Raw genomic sequence first — 19,135 nt, forward strand, 5'->3', positions numbered from 1 at the left:
GTTTCACAGAAGGAACTTCTATTCGGCGCTTTCTCTTCTCCGCTACAAGGGTTTGCACAGCAAGGCGTCACAATATGGAGCACAGAAATTAGCAGAAGTTGATGCAGGTGGAGATCAATCTCTTAATTGAAGCTGCCCTTGTACGTGGCGGAGACAGAAAAAAATATCTAGTTGAAAAACATCCCTGGTGCGAGTAGGATAGAGTAGTACAATTTCAGCATTTGTAGCCAAAGCAGATCTTTCTTTCCGGTAACCCAGAAGGCTACCTATCCGGAATCCGAAATTCTGACTGCAGGCAAAAAGGGCGTGCCCACTGCTAGTAGCAATAGTTTGTTGCTTATTTAATTTAAATTAGAAAGAAGGATAGATGAAAATTGCTGATGTCCGCACCCGTGACTGTCTAACTTTGGTTGCTGATACCTAACTGGGGTCAGCAGAGGGTTTGGGAGTAAATGAGATGGATATAAGGAATAGTAGATGATAGATCTAACTTACAAAATGGCGACTGAATTCTGGACCAGTCGCGCGGGAGGCAGCTCATAAAACTGTACCCCATAGAGTTTTACGAGCTGCCTCCCGCGCGAGAGAGGAACTCCCTGTATAGTCATCTAGGAATTATTCAACGCTGTCTACCATGCAGCAACCCGTGCGTTCGGTAGTAGCTTAAGAGTTCCGCTGTGGGTATTTGGTCTATAGCCCCGTAAAGAAGTGCCAGAAGAGCTCCGTGGACATTACCCCGGGCACGTACCGACTGCGAAGCTCTGTACCATGGCCTCGGGATGGATCTCGGAGGCTATACACGTAAGTGCCTCCTTCGAGAATCCGCACAGGAGGTGCGCGAGTCAGCATGTGCGGTGGTCCATATTTGGTGTTTTCATGGACTGTTCGCCTTGTAGGGTTGCAATGTTTTCCTGCATTTGCCGTGCCCTTGTCGTGCTAGCATCCACACTGCCGCTAATTTTCAGCACTTACAAATTACCCTCTATAGAAACGTTTCGCAATTAACTGGCAAGGTGTAACCCGCCATCTTCAAGAAACACAAACATGTCGCCGGACTATTAAGAAGAGTTACATCGGACGCTCCTATCTAAATACATGAGGAAGGAGAAATCGTTTTTCTCGGTGCCGATATTGATTAGGTTTGTTACATTTAAAAGTAAATATGTAAAAAAATGTACCGACTGTAGGGAGATTTCTTATTTGGGCACATGAGCTTTTCTTTTTTGTTTACAGGTAAGTCTAGAAAGGCGCAAAATTAAAGTAATAAAACGAACAATCCAGTTTACAACTTTAACTCGACAGTAGAAGACAATATCATAATTCTGTAAACTTGCACCTATTGAGACTTGTAATTCGGAAAAAATTGATACGCTATACACCACTCCGATATACAGCGTGTTTCAGCGAACACTTTCAAAATTTATTTAAGGTTGCCTGTGGCAGATAGCGCAATTCTATAGTTAATTAGCTGGTCTACTCGAAAAGGCGGACATTACTTGCACAAAACAATGAAATGCATAATCGACTAATGAATAAAAATGTACTAATTAAGTTTTTAACTAATTACCTGATGGCCCTTATTGCAATTTACTAATTGTAGCCATGGAGTTCGCAAGGCGGTTCCACTTAAAATTAATTCTCAGGATGACACCAGTTTCGAGATGATAATTCCCGAACTTTGCGTAGAAATGCATTGGCGTTCCAGTTAATTTTGTGCTTCATTGCAAAAAGCGACGTTTTGTTAAGAACCTAACTGGAACGCCAATGCATTTCTCCGCAAAGTTCGGGAATTAATATCTCGAAACTGGCGTCATCCCGAGAATTCGTCCCAAGTGGATCTGTCTTGCGAAGTCCACAGCTACAACTTGTAAATTGGAATATGGTCCATCAGGTACTTAGTAAAAAACTTAATTAGTGAATTTTTGTTAATTATCCTATTACGCATTTCAATTTATTGTGCAAGGAATGACCCGCCGCGGTGGCTCAGTCAGCTAAGGCGTTGCGCTGCTGAGCACGAGATCGCGGGATCGAATCCCGGCCGCGGCGGCCGCATTTTCGAGGGAGGCGAAATGCAAAACCGCCTGTGTGCTTGCGTTGTAGTGCAGGTTAAAGAACCCCAGGTGGTCAAAATTAATCCGGAGCCCTCCACTACGACATGCCTCATAATCAGAACTGGTTTTCGCACGTAAAACCCCAGAAAGAAGAATTGTGCAAGTAATGTCCGCCTCTTCGAGTAGACCAGCTCATGAACTAGAATTGTGCTATCTGCCACAGGCAACCTTTAAGAATTTTTGAAAGTGTTCGCTGAAACACCCTGTATATATATATATATATATATATATATATATATATATATACTATAATTTCTGAGTAAGACTTAGCAATAAATACCCCTTGTAGGAATTGAAACGATTATAAGTATCTAAGCTGTAAGCTCGTATTTCATGTTTGTCCACTTTAGATGCTAGAACAGATGCAGTTTACAGAACAGCGATCTCTCTTTTTGGTGAAAGGCTGCGGATTCGTAAACTATGCGCCTTAGTTGTTTTTTTTGAACTTACGATGTGGCACTTTTGTAAAAATAGAAGAAATGTCAAGCCCTATAAATATTTTCCTTCCTACTGTGGTACAATTAAGAAAGTCTTAAATGCAACAAAATTCCATTCATATCGGCTGCGCAATTAGCGGTTATTCATATCGATTCAGCAGTTGTCTAACGAGAGCATTTCTACGTTTTCCATAATAGGGAAATCTGGGTTAGACCCGCGAGCTGAAGCTATAGGCTCCTCTAGAAACAAAATGTCGTCGCTATATGCAACATTTCCGCACCGTCTATGGTTGCATTAAAATAAACTAAAATAAGGATGTTGAATTTCCACATCATCAATGTGACTGTGGAAAAGCCCACTCGTTTTCGTGAGCTTGATTCGTGAATCGCGTGCTCTTAACTACATAGATCAATCGACTCCCATTAACGAGACCCTTGCAGGGACCACAAGATTTGGTCGAGTTATGCGAAAGGTCGAATTAAACGGCAGCAAGCTGAACGAATTCAATTTTTTTTACTGTTTGAAGTAGCCTGTAATGTCTTTGTTTCTTTGCTTTTGAAGCGCGCGCTTCAACTAGCATTAGGCGAAGAGCGCCAACATGTTTAAACGCTGCCTCTGCGTGACTCGACATAAAACAACCGGCAACGGATTGCTACATGAGCGGAAGGAGCGTTAGTCATATAATAAAACATAAATGAAGCAGCACCATCATCTGCTGAGTTTATTGCGTTTTCAAGCTTATAGTAAGCACTGCGCGCATGAGAGGGCGCCGAAGCGGGTCGGTGGGTGTTCGAATTAAACAATGTGGCATGCTTTAGAGTTCGAATTAAGCGATTCTTTCTTCCATAGCAACGTGCGATTTCTCGCCGGGACATTTCAGTACGTTCGATTTAAGCGAAAAGTTGAATTAGCCTGAGTACGAATTAACGGGAGTCAACTGTATACGCTTGCGCATTTTGTCTTCGTTTATTTAACTATAGTATTCAAGTGTCGCATTACGTTTGCTTGGCAGGTTCGACGACATCTCTTTAATTTAGCAAAAAAAGAGAAAGACGCTCGAGAATGTAGCACAGTATAAAACGGGCCCTTCAAAAGCTTTGGCGAAGTTTGTCAAACGTCTGGATCGTTCCGGAACAAGAACTTCTGCCCCCAAGGCGCGTTCGCTTCGATTGTCGCTCTAGAGGCCTTTCGGCTGCCTGGTTCCCTGAATTCAACCTCCTCACGAACAGTTCCAGACCGTCTCGGAAGAAGAGTCGGCCACTGAGGACATCAAGTACTGTCCGCTTTCGGCGGTTTCCGTGACGGCATCCGTCTGTTCCCCGTCGCTGTAACGTAAGCATGACGGAACAGCTCTGTCACGTGTCCGTGCGCTCGTACTCTCTGATTCGCCGTTTTCCGAAGATACGTCATCAATCCACACAACGGTAGCACTGTCGTGCCCTGAGTTATAGCGGCTGTGGGTGAACCTCGACGGAACCAGTCTTTCGCGTTTATCCGTCTCCTCGCGACGTGTTTCTCCAGAAGCCAATTTTGTGTCTCCACGCGCGCTCGGGTTAGGAATTTTTTCTGACGCGGGTTTAACGTCGACGTAGCTCGCTGGCTTTCGCGCACTATTCGTTTCATAATGCCCGGAACGAAATTTCCAGGGTGCCATTGGCGCTAAGCTATTGGCACCATCCGACGAAGAATTCGCTAACGTTGTTGCAGTTCGTGGAGGGCGCAGCGGTCCCCGACTGAAATTGCGGGTCTTCGAGTTCGTTTACTACTGCCACTCTTGCGTTCGAAGGTACCGTAAGAATTCGCACCCGTAGAGCAACTTCGAGAGTCGTCTGGCAAGAACGACACGTCGCTGGCGGAGTCTGCTGTCTCGGTGCTCGACCAACGCCCGGCGAAGACGTCGTAAGTCGCACGTTGTTCGGGTAACGACGAGGTCCCGCCGCTTCGCTCAGAAAGACCGTCCGCTAGAGCGGAGGCCATTAGGAGATGTCGACTCTCGCATTTCGACGTCCGCGCGACTGTGACGTCATACCGGCCGATCCACCGTCGTCTGCCAGACGAGATCCAATCTGCCTCGGGACTTCCAACGAGTGCGACGACATCCGAGAGGTTCCCGGAGTCCTCTCCTTCTGGCGAAGTATTGTTTCGTTCACTGATGGAGTGTCCGGGGTCGGTGAAAACGTCCTCACCGGATCTAATTACGCTCGGAAATTTCGGATGTCGAAGAGAACCCACTGGCACGATCCGCGGAGCGTCGTCTGCTGGTTCGGGCGACGCGTCGTGATTGTAGCAGACGACGCGCTGGTCGACGTCATCGTCCGAGCACTCTAGCTCGACGGCTGGCTCCGAAGCAGGCAGAAGAGGAGCATCTTCTTCACCCGAGGCTTTCGGCAACTTCCGTTTCTTGAGGCGGGTAATGAGCCTCGAGATTCCGTCGAAGACGTCGTCTGGCATGCCGTCGTCTAACGCGTCGTCCGAGACGTCGGCGCCCGGTCCCAACTTGGAGGCGTTAGCTTCTTTGAAGACGTACTCGCACAGGGAGTCGAGGACAATGGGTCCGGAAAACTTGAAAAGCGCGTACCTGAAACAGCAACCAGGCGCAATGGCAAAATGTTATATCGGTCTTTTTTTTTTCTTCTTTTGTGCATATGATTATGCAGAAACCCTCAAAGACGATTATCTAAGTACGCGAATAGAGTTCGTATCCCACTTAAGTACCCTTACAAGTACATAAATTAGAAAGACTCCAAGGACATCCCGCTTTTAGGTCGTCAAAGCCGCAACACGCTCGGCTTTGACACTCGCACCTGTTGCAGGGGACGCTCTCGTTCGGCACCGTGTTGACCGTGTTTCACAGTGTACCGACGGCGCTCTTCCTATGACGTCATGTGTGACGAGTGACGTCATGCCGTCACGCGCGACGCGGACGCTGGCAGAGACCAATCAGGGAACGCTCCTCTCCTCCCCGACTTCCGGCGCTTCTCTCCCCTCACCCTCATGCAAGATTCTGAATCCGCATTCGCGGATTCAGAAAACTGCCCGAGTAGCCAAAGAAAGCTATTCGCATTAAAATGACAAAAGGTGTATGTAATTACAGATTTATGGAGAGGCAAGCCAGGACTGCCAAGCCAATCAGGAAGTCGTGAAGGACACCTGGAACAAATTCATAAGACAAGCATTGCAATACGAGTAAGAATATTCGACAGTCGCCGGCAGTTATCACTCCACATTCAAGGGCGTTTTGTGGTCGGTGAAATTATACGCGCTGCGACCAACACACCCAACGCTTAGAGAGTGCAGAGTGAAACAAGTAGGTGACTGCCTTTAACAGTTGCCGCAGTAAAAATCGAAAGTGTCGGCGCTGTAGGATGACAACGCTTACTATATACTTTTTGTATACTTTTACTACGTATAGTGTCTAGCCAAACTATATACAGAACAATATGATCGACAGACTATAGGAGTTGGGCAGATGGGGGCGGCAGTGCAGGCAACTTTCGCGTGCCTCATTTCCCCCGCTTTGACACCGCGGATGAGGTTTGCTAATCTAGCACATAGCGACGCGTCACCTCTCTGGCGTGCTATGAAAGAACTGTGATGGCCGCACCGGAACACCCTTGCCTCGACGTGGCGCCACGGCCCCAGGTGACGTAGAGGAAGGGACAGCGCTGGCAGCAGAGGGCGCCGTGGCGCTCATTGAAGCTGCCCACGGAGCAGAGGTGGCAGGCGCCGCTTTTCCCATACTGACCCGGGCTGCACGCCACTGCGTTCAGAAACAGGCGCCAGGGTTCAGGTCAGCCGACGGGTGCCCACTGAAGGAAAAGTCCGCAGATAGTAGGAAAGTTCATGCAAATGTATGTATGTATGTATGTATGTATGTATGTATGTATGTATGTATGTATGTATGTATGTATGTATGTATGTATGTATGTATGTATGTATGTATGTATGCATGTATGCATGTATGCATGTATGCATGTATGCATGTATGCATGCATGTATGCATGCATGTATGCATTATACATACAAAAATTCACCGACGATTACGATACTCCCCAACGCGAATTTTGAGCGCAGCTGTCCAGGTGTTTTGAATTCACGATATGCGTGGCAAAGAATGTGATTGTGAACGACAGGGTCCTCTCGGCGGCGGCGCTGAGCCTCTGCTCGGGCAGCTCGTTTAGCAGCAACGGCAGACGAAGCATTTCCAGCGGTTGCGTCGCTCATTGTTCAGAAAGAAGCATGAACACGGGAACGCGTGACTCGCGCGGAAGCGCATTCTCTAGCGGCGGCGGCGCAGGCGAAGTAGCGCATGCGCAGTGGGTCCGAAGCCCATGCCAGTGCTTTGCTTCCATATATGGTATCGGTGGGCGCGCTCGCCGCATGCCTGGTCGCCGCGGTGGAGCACGTCTCGTGCGGCACTCCACTTTCCTCCTTAGCCTTTCGCCATACTCTCCTCCTCCGCTTCCCTCCTCGCGCTCTCTTAGCTCTCGCCGTTTTTCATCCCCCGCTGCGCTCCGCGTTCGCTCTTTCATCCTTAGCTGTGCTCGTTCGCTCGGTTACACCGAGGGACGCCGACGCTCAACGCAAGAACGGGCGCCTAAGAGCTGCGATCTAAAAGATGAAGAAGTCACAATAACTGAACCCGACAGCCAACTCGGAAACAGGTGCCGTCGCAGCAACAGCTAGCACTGCCTAGCACCTGTCCTCTAGAATGAGGTCACAAATATCGCTACTTTATCGAGGGGCCGCCACCGCAAGTTCGAGAACACGTAGAGTGATTACAATATCCTTCAATGAATATATATTCCCGCAGAAAACTTTCCAAGTGTTTACTTTCCCACGTTCTTCCTCAATGAACACGTTTCCTCTGAGCTGGAGCAGTGCCTATATCGATGCCCTGCCTACTGCTCCTTTCTTACTTTTTCTTATTTGTTCCCCCTCTGTGCACTCGTATGTATAACCCTTCAGTCTTGGCTTCTGCTAAAAGGTGTCTGAGAGTTACAAAATAGCAACCTTCGGTTTACAGACGATATATTGTCCTATTCGGCAACAATGGGGACGAATTACAACAAATGATTGAGGACCTTAACCAAGAAAGTGTAAGAGTGGGGTTGAAGATTGACATGCAGAACACAAAGATAACGTTCAGTGGCCTGGCAAGGTAACAAGAATTCAGTAACACCAGTCAGCCTCTAGAGTCTGTAAAGGAGTACGTTTATTTAGGTCAATTACTCACAGGGGACCCTGATCATGAGAAAGAAATTTACAGACTAATAAAAATGGGTTGGAGTGCATACGGCAGACATTACCAAATCCTGATTACCGACATTACAGCTTACCACTGCCGTTGAAAAGAAAAGTGTACAATCATTGCATTCTACCGCTGCTAACATATGGGTGCGAAACTTGTAGGTTATAACAAAGAAGCTCGAAAACAAATTAAGGACCGCACAAAGAGCGATGAAACGAAACATGTTAGGCCTAACGTTAAGAGACAGGAAGAGAGCGGTGTGGGTCATATAGAGGAAACGCGCATAGCCGATATTCTAATCGATATTAAGAGAACAAAAAATGGAGCTGGGTAGGCCATGTAATGCGTAGGAAGGATAACCAGTGGACCATTAGAGTTACAGAACGGATATACCAAGAGAAGGGAAGCGCAGTTGAGGACGGCAAAAAAACTAGGTGGGATGATGAAGTTAGGAATTAAATTTACAGGCGCAAGTTGGAATCAGCTAGCGCAAGACAGGGGTAATTGGAGATTGCAGGGAGAGGCCTTCGTCCTGCAGTGGACATAAATATAGGATGATGATGATGATGATGATGATGATGATGATGGGCTGTCGCGGAGGTTTATGACGTCATGCAGGCGGGACACTATACCTCGAAAGCCGCAGGAGAGAGCCAGATATCATTTACGCGATATTGTGAGCTTCCTGCTGCATGTACGTAGGGGAATAATATTTGGCGCCACATATCGAGGCAAGGATGTTCCAGTGCGGCCATCACAGTTCTTTCGATCGCACGTCCGTGGCAGTGTTGTCTATACAGATCACAAGCGCACGTTTTCTTAGAATGTTCAAAAAAATGTTGCAGTGCCCCTTTAAGCGGCCGCTGGCAATGGTTAATTCAAAGCTACGCCGGATGGCATTCCCCTTTATATTCTAAGTGTATACGTTTCTGATTCACTGGAGAAGAATGTCTTGTGGCTACTGAGCGCTGCTGTGCAGGCAACGGATAATTATTGTTAGGTATACAAAAAATGAGCTTTAAAATAAGAATTTAGCGTTGGAATTTGCAGGAAATTAAAAATAATAATAACACATGTGGATCGTACTTCAACAATAAAATCGTCAGTCGCAACAAATAAAAAGAGAAAAATAGGCAAGTAGATAAAGCCAGCTCGAACCTAAATAAAGGTGTCTTCTCCAAGACAATCCTATACATACATGTACACATATATACAATTGAACCCGGATATAACGAATTATCGTGTAAATGAACAGCTGTAAAATTCCCTTGAAAATTTTTGTATTAAAGTTTTATTTTATATATCGAATTATTGACATATCGACCTAGTTTGCGATCCCCTTCGAGTTCGATATATCTGAGTTAGACTGTATATATACCTACATGTATATCACAGCAAGCTTCAATGGTTATTAGCACTCCACCATGCATATGCCTCGCAAGAGCAACTCACGGCACACGTTCCCGATGAGCTCGCATCCGCACTCGCACTGTCCAGCCACGGGCGTTTCGTACACTAGAAAGAACAGATATACGGGGCGGAGATTATCTATAGGGAAGAAAACAGGTCATGAATGTCCCAGTCACACTGTTATGGGTTCGACTACCGCCCCTACCTGACGCCGACCGGTTAGGTAATTTGGTAAACTGTTGCATCCGAGATCCAACACCACCTATAGATAGCACAAGGCCTGTTCACTGTGATCCATGACGCCATGCTACCTGGCCCGAAATTTCCATTGCCAAGGCTGGCGTGACGTCGGAATCCCCACGGGTTACTCGGTAGCATCCCCATTAGATTCTATGGCAGTCGGGCCAGGTAACATATGACGTCATGGATTGGAGTGAACAGGCCTTGTGCTATCTAGGTGATGTTGGATCCCCAGGAAACTTCCGGTCTCGCCTCCCATCGGTCTATATGCCAGAAAGAAAGAAAGAAAGAAAGAAAGAAAGAAAGAAAGAAAGAAAGAAAGAAAGAAAGAAAGAAAGAAAGAAAGAAAGAAAGAAAGAAAAGCTGTTGAGGATCTCCTGGCTCCTTCTGTTCAGGCGCAGTATACGGCAGCTCGCGATTGTCTTTCCCACGAGCCTGGCTATTCCTGTGGGCAAAACCGGAAGCTTTCAAGGGTCTCCGTTTGTAAACAACGTAATGTCTTATCCGCTGGCCGACCCAAGGTGAACGCCCCTTGCGTGCCCGCCGTTTGCATGACGTGCGCCTGGTGATAGCAGCCCTCGACAATATAAAGCGTAGTTTATTGGTATAAGTTACAATTCTCAAGCGCCGATCATATAGGGTCAATATTATTTAAAACGGATGCTTGGGAAGCGAGAAAAAGATGCAAGTATGTGTGCTTGCATAGTACTGCACGTTAAAGAACCCCAGGTGGTCAAAATTAATCCGGAGCGTTCCACTATACGGCGTGCCTCATAATCAGAATGGGTTTTGGCACGTAAAACCCCAGAAAGAAGAAGACGCAAGCGCATAGACACACACACACACACACACACAAAAGAAGAAGAGGAAGAACTGTGCGACGAACCCAACCTTGAAGTTGGGTTCGTCTTTGCGTTTTGGCGGTGCAAAAAAAAAAAAAAAACTTAAACGTGAAAAACTCTCGAATCTCTTCCCCACCCCAAAAAATGGCCTAAATACAAAAGAAGAAAAGAATAGCAAATGCGTTGAAAGTCCATGACATCATATTGACGCATGGGCACTGCGAGCTGGGCGCGAAATTCAAGAAAGCAAGTCTGGCTGTAGTCTTTGATTCCTCCGCTGCAAAATAGTTTTTCTACAAAAATAAATGCCGAATACAACTTTGAAACAGTGTACTCTACCACTCTTAACTGGTCTCGCATTGCTATTAATTGTGTATTTAATACAGTGCCAGCATTCTCTCTTAACCAACTCGTTCCCATCAGCGAGCGTATGACTGCATGAGGGCTCCTCATCTATCTTTTTCCGCGCGACGCCGACTGAATGGAAGCTGCACGGAAGGATCAGTAACACACAATGGGCGATGCACGATAGGATCAATAACGCACAATGGGCGATGACCTCCTCCTTCCTCTAAAAATCCAGCCGGCTCTTTTTACTTGTTGGCTGACACGAGCGCTAGCTTCTGCTGCACTGCAAGGAATGTCTCGAGCCCCAAGAAATTGGTCATTAGGTGGTTTCCAAGTTAGACGTTCACAGCATGGAAACTAGACAAGGACGGGAAGAAGGGAAACGAAGACAAGCGCCGTCTCTCCGTTCTTCACAGTGGGCTCGCTCAGTGTGTGAATTTGCATGATTTATCATGGATCACCAACTACTTAGTAACCGGTCTCATTCGCTGCTACTGTTTCCAAAAGCTATCAGATGCATGCGCATCAAATGCGAGTAAGAAATGATTAACGGTGCGCAAGCGGAGGACTTTTAACTGTTGGACTTCGCGGAGTTGGATCTTCTTTCTTGACGAGGCCAAGGTTGTCCTGGACACCGCGTCCTGGACACCGCGTCCTGGACACCGCGTCCTGGCCTTAATCGACCAGGCAAGGCTCCAGGATGTCATATGGGGGCGTATTCTCGGACGATCACTTTCGCGTGACGTATATATATAGTGCACGGTGCGTTGGATGATTCGAACGGTTTTGCACAACCAGCCGATCAGCGCTCACTGAAAGTGATATCTTCTAGTGAACGCGTCCGAGAACACGTCTCCTGAATGAGTAGCCCCTTACTCGGATAAACTGAGCTCCCCCAGTCCATGGATGACTTCAGGCGAGAGTGAACGACGCGTAACCACTGAATTCAATAACTCTCGTTGATACGATCTTCACGGGAACCGGAGAATAAAGCGTATCATCCGAAAATCATATTACCCAACCAAATCGTATTATCGGGAAAAGAAAAAGAAACGTATTATCCCGAAAAACGTATTATGCAGAATCGTATCAACGAGATTCCACTGTACGTTTGTCTCTGCGTCTCTATTTCTCTCGCGGTTGGATTTGCGCATGCGTATATACCCTGTAAGGTGTGCTTGGACTCCCGCGGCTCCGTGAGCGCCTCGCCGTCGGCGTAGCGCGCGCTGCACGAGTACTCGCCGGCGTCGGCAAAGTCAACGGCGGCCAGCGACAGGTCTCCGCTGAAGGCGTCCACCCACGGGTCACCGCGGAGCTCGGCTGCGCCGGAGCCCTGGTCGTCGTCGCCCCCGCCGACAAGCGTGACGCCCCGCGGATCCGTCCAGACGGCGTCGAACGCCGACAGCGCGCTCAATTCGTCGGCAGCCTCGACGCTACGACGCAGATAAAGACGATTTCAAGTCGCGCTGGAGCGGGTGCTCGCCGATTTCCATTACAAAAGTACAGATCGGAGGCGACCATGGAGGAAGGAAGTACCGTATAGACTCGTGTAAGGGCCGCACTTTTTCTCCCCAATTTTTACGAGGTGCGGCTCTTACATAGGACCGAACCTTTTGGTCAAAATGGTACCGGCGCATACTTGACTTGAGCACAACCCGGATGTACCATTGCATCAGAAGGTCAACGCGCAGCTCTCGCCATCTAGTAGCGGCCCGCGGAAGTGCGTAGCGCGCGAAAATTCGCCGATGCGCGCGCACGGCGTCGGGGCACCAAACGCGATTGCCTCTGCGTTGGAAATCCCCCCCCCCTCCCCCAAATTTTGGGCTGCCAATTTGTGGGTGCGGCCCTTACACGGGTCTATATGCGGTAAACTAGGAAGGAGCATTAAGTCACTCAATGCAGAGCCGGTGTAAAGTATATTTAAGTGTGTATATACACACGCACCATTTCTCAGACATGAACACATTGAGAACGCGTCGGCCGTTATACCTGCAACTCACTTCAATCAGTATAGTGCGACTAGATTAACCCATTATTCGTATGACATCATCATTTCATCGTTAAAAGCAGAATTCGGCTTAACAGCGATTGTCCTTCGTCGCCGCTTTGTTGCTTTGAAGCACCCTCGATCATTGACCTTACACCACACCACCTGTCACGCATATCCCATTACGCAGGCCATCGGTTGCAAGTTGCTCGCCCTCACATCCTAAGCGCCATGATTAAATTGAAATTAAATTCTGGGGTTTTACGTGCCAGAACCACGATATGATTACGAGGCACGCCGTGGTGCGAGTACTCCGTGTTGATTTTGACCACCCGGAGGTCTTTAACGTGCAGCTAATTCTAAGTACACGAGCGTTTTTCTTTTCTTTTCTTTTTTTTTTCTTTTTTTTTCTTTTTTTTTGCATTTCGCCCCCATCAATATGCGGCCGCCGGGAATCGAACCCGGAACTTCCTGCTCAGCATCAGAACGCCATAGCTACTCTGTGTCACGACGGTGGGTGTTGCCACATGAATTTCACGTTAATCACCTGTCTTTGTTTTATGTGTATACGCTAACCCTTATGTAATATCCCGAACGGAGTCATTGGAGGGGACCTAGCTGCAACGCCGTTTTCGGGTCACCATTGTTTTGCTCTAGATCTATTCTCAGCATGTCATAGAAGTCAGAACAAAAGGAATTATGAAATGTGACGTATACACGAACCCAAGTTATCGGTCAGAGCAAAAATTCGAAATACAAGCAATATGAGAGCAAAATTAGTTTTCGCGCTCTCCCGTGACGTCATATTTAGTTTTGACCACCAAGGCATCTTTACCGTGCCCCCAATGCACGAAGTGCTCGGCGTTGTGATGCGTCGTTCCCGCGGTTGCAACACGTCGCTAGCGGCTCTGTCATACTTAAAATGGCTGTAAAAAAAACGTAATGCCGCAGCTTTGTTTTCGCAGCATTCGCAATATCGTAGGAACGTAAATCGTATGTTACATTTCTAACCAATCATCACAGCGGTACTCTCGTTCAATCGTCAAGTACGTGCCGTTTACGAAGCACACCAAATCACCGCTTCGAGGTGAAATGCGATTTGTCTGAGCAGGCCGAATAGACCCTTTCTTTCCTAACACTCAAGTGCGCTTCCCCTCACTGCACATTTGACCAACTAATGGCGGCACCTGCCATCGTTCCAATGAAGACGAAGTGCTATAGCTGCACATGCTCGGGCATGTCTCCTGTGCATCAGTTTAACACAAGAGCCACGTCTATACATTTTCCACGGCATAGTAGAATCAAAGTGTGCTTGTGTATACACGCTGTTTGCAAAAAAAAAAAAAAATTAAAAATAAAGAAATACTACGCCACCGTTAGTTGGGTAAAGTGCCTCGCAGGAAAGCTAGCTTTATAATTACGAAAAGGATCTATTGCGCTAAAGATAAAATGCAGCAGATCCAACGTGCCCTGTTGGAATATATATACAAGGAAGCATACGAGGCAGTGTTCACGCGCCCCTTCTCATCTGGCTCAAGAATGCCCCGAACAAGGAGCTCTGCAATGCAATGCACCTTTGAACGCAACCATCGTTATAGGGGTTGAAAGAGGCAAGCCGGCCGGCTTTCGGCGCCATTTGTTTGGGGTACCCGACCTCCCCTTGGAGGCGCAGATGCGGTCGTCCACGCGGTTCCAAGACGGCGCAACGCATGCGCAACGTGAGGCCATCCGCTCCGGTGCCCTCTCTCCTAATCTCTCTCCCGTCTCATCGCGGCCCCTCTCGCCTTTTCAACCAGTGGCCAACAACCCGCATGCGCAGGCTTCCCCCCTCTACCTTCCACCCCCTTCCACTGCTACGTGGGAAGTAGTATGAGCCATCGCTCCAGATGGCGCGGCCGTACCGCAGCCGAGTGTGAGCTATTCGGCGATAACGCACGAACAGCAGCAGCAGCAGCAGCAGCTGGCAGCCACGGTCAGGAAAGTCTGGGATGGTTCGGAAAGAAAGCTTCGCTTTAAAAGAAAAACGCGTCTTGCATTGAATCTACTCACTTTTCGTCGCACGGCAACCTGACTGGAGTGCCGTACTCGGCCGCAAACAGGCGAGCAGTGTCCGCAATGCCGCTCACGCTGATGATGATGAACTGCAACGATGCGTGTCCCAGTAGTGCCATGGCGGTCTTGCGACGCTCCGGTCCGGGTTAGGAGCCTCGCCTCTAGACCGCTGGTCCGAGGTTCTCCTGGATGATCTTCGCGTGGTCGTTCACTTCCGCGACCAGCATCAGCTGCGAGTGGCGGCGTTTTATAGTTCGTGATCTTATATCACGTGTAAATGGCCTATAAACAGAGTTCATAGTTTTCGGTTTTTATTTTCCGAAAATTCGGCCGTACTTTCTTGGTTCGTATTTTGACCAAGAATTCCACTTTTTTTTTTCGATAAATATGTTGAACATAGATGAACTTTCGCCGACTTCTCTTGGTCAATCATTTTTTTTTTTTCGCGTGGAGCCTTAGTTTTTTTCTTTCTTTTTTTCCTGAACATCTGATTCGCTAATTTTGTTGGCACTGAAACGTTCTTCCCTACTTCACATTCCTCGTATCAACACATGCAGTTGCATCCATTACACATAAGGAAAATTCGAGAAGCGCTCTACAGCGACCGCACAGTGTTATATGTCGATGTGACTGTATATACACTTGAAACCGATCTTACACCCTTCACGGGCCTAAAGGTGCGAGTCAGAGACATGATTTGCGCCATTAGGGACACTTAAGGGAGTAAATTGGTTTATGCTGTAAATGCAGGAAATAAAGACACTAAAGAGAAACACTAAATTATTTAGACTGATAACGCATTCTTTCATAACTATATTTGCGCGAATTTCGCGGTAATAGGCTGATTCTTAGAAGAGAAAATGAAGGTGAAATTTCGTCAGTGTGACGTCACAAATTTCGGTTTCTTATATTATTTTAACGCGATAGCGTTTAGGGCCCCGTGTCGCAGAAAATCCGGCGTCGGCAACGGGCGTGTGATCGTGGGTGGCGGAGAAAATCATCCAACCACATCGACCGCGCAGGCCCTCCACGTGGTGCAAGGTTTTGGTGAACAAAAATTGAATTTCTCACAGTGAAATCCGTCAGAAAAATGGTAAAGTACAACTTTACTATTCGGCGTCGGATTGTAATTTTAATGTAATGAGAAAACCTAATTCTGCTACGAGAAAACTCAAACACAAACCCCTTTTCCAGCATTTCTAGCAAACCTGCGCGCGTCGGGGCAATAGCAAACAATAATTAAATAATAAAAAAGTGCTAGGGCCTTCACATTTTAATATAAGACCACTTATATTGCCCCTGGAAGAACGTCTTTCCAGCAATGCATTTCAGTTTAAAAGTGAAGCCGACTTTAAGGGGATCGGTGTAAGCAATTGGTCTTTGTAAGCTGGCTTTCCAACGTTCAGTGTTGCACTGAATGAAACCTACTTGCCGTATGCGAACGATGCGATGCGAACGGGTCTCGATAACAGTATCGCGTTCTACTCTTAAAGGCGAAGCTTAAGCGTCCTCCAAGTTTTTGAGAACACAATACAGCCTATTTTTGCCGATAAAGAAAACTGGGTCCTAGCAGACGCCATCTAAATCCATGACGTCACGGTGAGCTAGTGTGGGAATTTCAAGGTGGCGTCGCCACCCGTCTATCGTGTATTGCGACTTTTCTGGCTTACATAAGAGCGGTCGTTTTCTTTTTTGGTATTTTAGAAGGGTAATTTACTGATACAGGCACGATCTTTTTCATCTTTGTAAATATGCGAGCACCAAGATTAGAATAAACTTAATTTTTCAACATTATGCGGCTCTACTGAGCTCCAACGTATTACATAAAAAAATGAGAAGGATATATAGATATGGCCCCGCGTGATCATAAGCGAATTTGCCCTGTTCATCCACCACAGTGCGAAGATTACGAGGACTCGAGCCAGGACTCCTGCGGCCCCTCTGAGTAGTTTGTCCTTTCTCCCCCCATTTTGTGCGCAGCTCTCAAGTGCCCGTTCCTGCGGAAGATGAGCACAGCGAAAGATGAAAGTGAACGCGGAGCGCAGCGGAGAATGCAAGATGGAGGCGGAAAGCTGAGAGGTGGGTGCAGCGAAACCAGGAGGCGGAAAGCGGAGGAGGGTATGGCGAAAGGGTAAGGAGGAAAGTGGAGTACCGGCGGCGGCCAGGCATGCGGCCAGCGCGAAAACAAAGCGCAGCCGTGGGCACACCGTGGGCGCGGGCTTCGGACCCACTGCGCATGCGCTACTTCGCCTGCGGTGATAGCGCACCCGCAAAGCCGTGGCCAGAATTTGGGATGGGATGACGGTGTGCGTCTTCGGTCTCATGAGTAACCGAGATCCAAGTGCACAGTCGCTGGCCAGACATGCTTGACAAAGTACGAGTGCGGCTCGGCTGCGACCTAGCCCTGCTGATCGACCGACAGCTGAGTGTCCGCCATGGTGACACGACGGGTTAGGGTTGATGCCCCACTGTAATTTTTTTAAAGCGATACCATTTATTTTATAGGTTTGGTTCCGGGTTGAAAATGTAGTAACGAAAAAAATAGTTTCGATTCGCGGAAGAATAACGTTTAAGAGCGCAGCTCTTAAAGCCCGGTCCTGCGTTGGCGTCGTCCCTCGTAACCGAGCGAACGAGCCCAGCGAAGGATGAAAGCGAACGCGGAGCGCAGCGGGAGATGAAAGACGGCGATAGCGAAGATAGCACGAGGGGGAAAGCGGAGGAGGGTATGGCGAAAGCGTGAGAAGAAGAGCATAGTGCCGCGCAAGACAGGCTTTGCGGCGACGATGGCTACGAGATGGCGCCAGAGTAGCCCGCGTCGTCTGTATGAGCGGAGGTCTGTCTGCGGCGGCTGCTCTGAATCGCGCCCACACGCCGCCTCAGCGAGGCAGTCGCGCCACACTTCGCTCCGTTTGCAACGTGCCGCACGAAACGGATTTGAAAACGCACGTACAGCTGCGCTCAAATTTCGCATTGGGGAGTATCGTAATCGTCGATGAATATTTTTTTTTCTCATCGCGTGAATTTGAAGATATACATATTTATTGGCGCAGGTTTGTGTGACCGTTGGATGATGATGCAGAACTTCGAAAGTGAAGCTGCAGTCGCGGTACGCATCGCGAAGAAGGAATTCACGCAATGGGATCAGACACATCGCTCAACTGTACTAGCATCCTTCAGTCCAATTATTTTTGACGCCGCTTCAATCGGGACAGCAGAACTTCGTCACAGTTTTCTTAAGCTAAGATCTGAAGGACTGTTGTCGCCAGGTTCCTTCCGAAATTTGAGGGCGACCAGCCTAAGTAGAGATGTAGCCAGCTGGGGAAGGGGGGGGGGGGGGGGCACATGGAAAATGTGCCCTCCCCCTCCGATATTTCTGTGTACCAGGATACCTGGCATAACACGACGTGCGAGAACATCCGTCTACCCAGCCTCCCAACCCCGGACCTCCCTCTCCGAAAAAAGATATACTATAGATATACGCCACTGTGTTCAAGGTAACGTTAGAGGTGCACGTCTTCTGAATTACGCAGTCGACAGAACAAAATAAGGTGACGAAGCAATCAGCGCTCACCAAGCAAACGCCCAGGGCGATGTAGTTGAACGCTTCCGTAAGCCCAGATATGTGGTGCCAGAGAGGCCAATCTTCAACTTCTGCGAGCACAGATTGAGAGAAAAAAAATAAGAAAAAGAAATCATACATGGCTGCGAGGGATGCCCAACGAATGAAGCCAACTGGGCCACTCACCTTCGAATCCAGTGATGGACACGGCGAGCTTGTAAAGATTCAATACAATTACAGTGACTCCCATGATGCTGGTAAGAACTTCGGCGGTGGGCATATGGTCACTGGGAAAAAACGCCGCCATAGACGCGCCTGGATTGCTTTGATATAGTAAATGCCAATCAACGTTGAATACTCAGAGGCCGCTTACGCGGAAATTTTGATGTCGCATAGCACTGCGAAAGAAGTAAAAAAATAAGAATAATCTTACGAGCCAAATAAGCCTAAGCCGCGCATAGGGGCGGTGCGCGCGCATTGCAGTCCTCGTGAAACGTTGACAGCGTAACCGATACAAATCGTACTGTTCGCCACCGTAAATAAGATTTGCTCCACTTAACAGAAAAATCTTGTCATAGAAAATATCTGTCGTTGTTGTTGCCTATCACGCATGTGGCTCCTACCCACGGTGGGAGATTGGATATCTGTCAACATATGTTAACATTCTTTGTCGCATGTGGTTTCGGTTTCGTCGCCTTCTCTTGATAAAGCGTGAGTAAGCCTTTTTCTCTCTCTCTCTCTCTCTCTCTCTCTCTCTCTCATAATTACAAAAATAACAGTGTGTTAAGAGACGTAATGGCGCACTTCGCGCAAACTGCCGTGTCGAGGCAGTATTGCGCGCGCCTGCAGTGTTCATTTTCATCGGCCTCCTCCCACCGCCCACCGAAAAGGTTTTCA

The 19,135-nt window shown here is 47.9% G+C and overlaps 1 protein-coding gene across 2 annotated transcripts; it reads right to left on the reverse strand.

Moving 5' to 3' along the window:
• Positions 1-3,519: 3,519 nt before the first annotated feature.
• Positions 3,520-18,789, reverse strand: LOC119465971 (uncharacterized). 2 transcript variants are annotated; one of them, XM_037726456.2, is made up of 8 exons: positions 18,425-18,789; positions 18,251-18,330; positions 14,677-14,909; positions 11,805-12,073; positions 9,253-9,315; positions 6,154-6,309; positions 5,642-5,699; positions 3,520-5,127 (listed from the first exon to the last, which is right to left on the reverse strand). In XM_037726456.2, exons 3-8 carry the CDS (start codon positions 14,796-14,798, stop codon positions 4,242-4,244), a joined length of 1,554 nt encoding a protein of 517 aa, XP_037582384.1. In that variant the 5' UTR covers positions 14,799-14,909; positions 18,251-18,330; positions 18,425-18,789; the 3' UTR covers positions 3,520-4,241. The 2 variants fall into 2 exon arrangements, with proteins under 2 accessions (XP_037582384.1, XP_049513266.1); XM_049657309.1 differs by lacking the exon at positions 6,154-6,309.
• Positions 18,790-19,135: the final 346 nt, after the last annotated feature.

This window comes from Dermacentor silvarum, chromosome 10 (assembly GCF_013339745.2).
Source record: "Dermacentor silvarum isolate Dsil-2018 chromosome 10, BIME_Dsil_1.4, whole genome shotgun sequence".
NCBI lineage: Eukaryota > Metazoa > Arthropoda > Arachnida > Ixodida > Ixodidae > Dermacentor > Dermacentor silvarum.

Bases quoted from the DNA above. Each gene is read 5' to 3' on its own strand.
- LOC119465971 (XM_037726456.2), bottom strand. From the start codon at position 14,798: ATGGCACTACTGGGACACGCATCGTTGCAGTTCATCATCATCAGCGTG. The intron at 12,074-14,676 runs GTGAGTAGATTC...TCTGCGTCGTAG, and splicing joins AGGTTGCCGTGCGACGAAAA to CGTCGAGGCTGCCGACGAAT. The intron at 6,310-9,252 runs GTGAGTTGCTCT...TTCTGAACGCAG, and splicing joins GCTCATCGGGAACGTGTGCC to TGGCGTGCAGCCCGGGTCAG.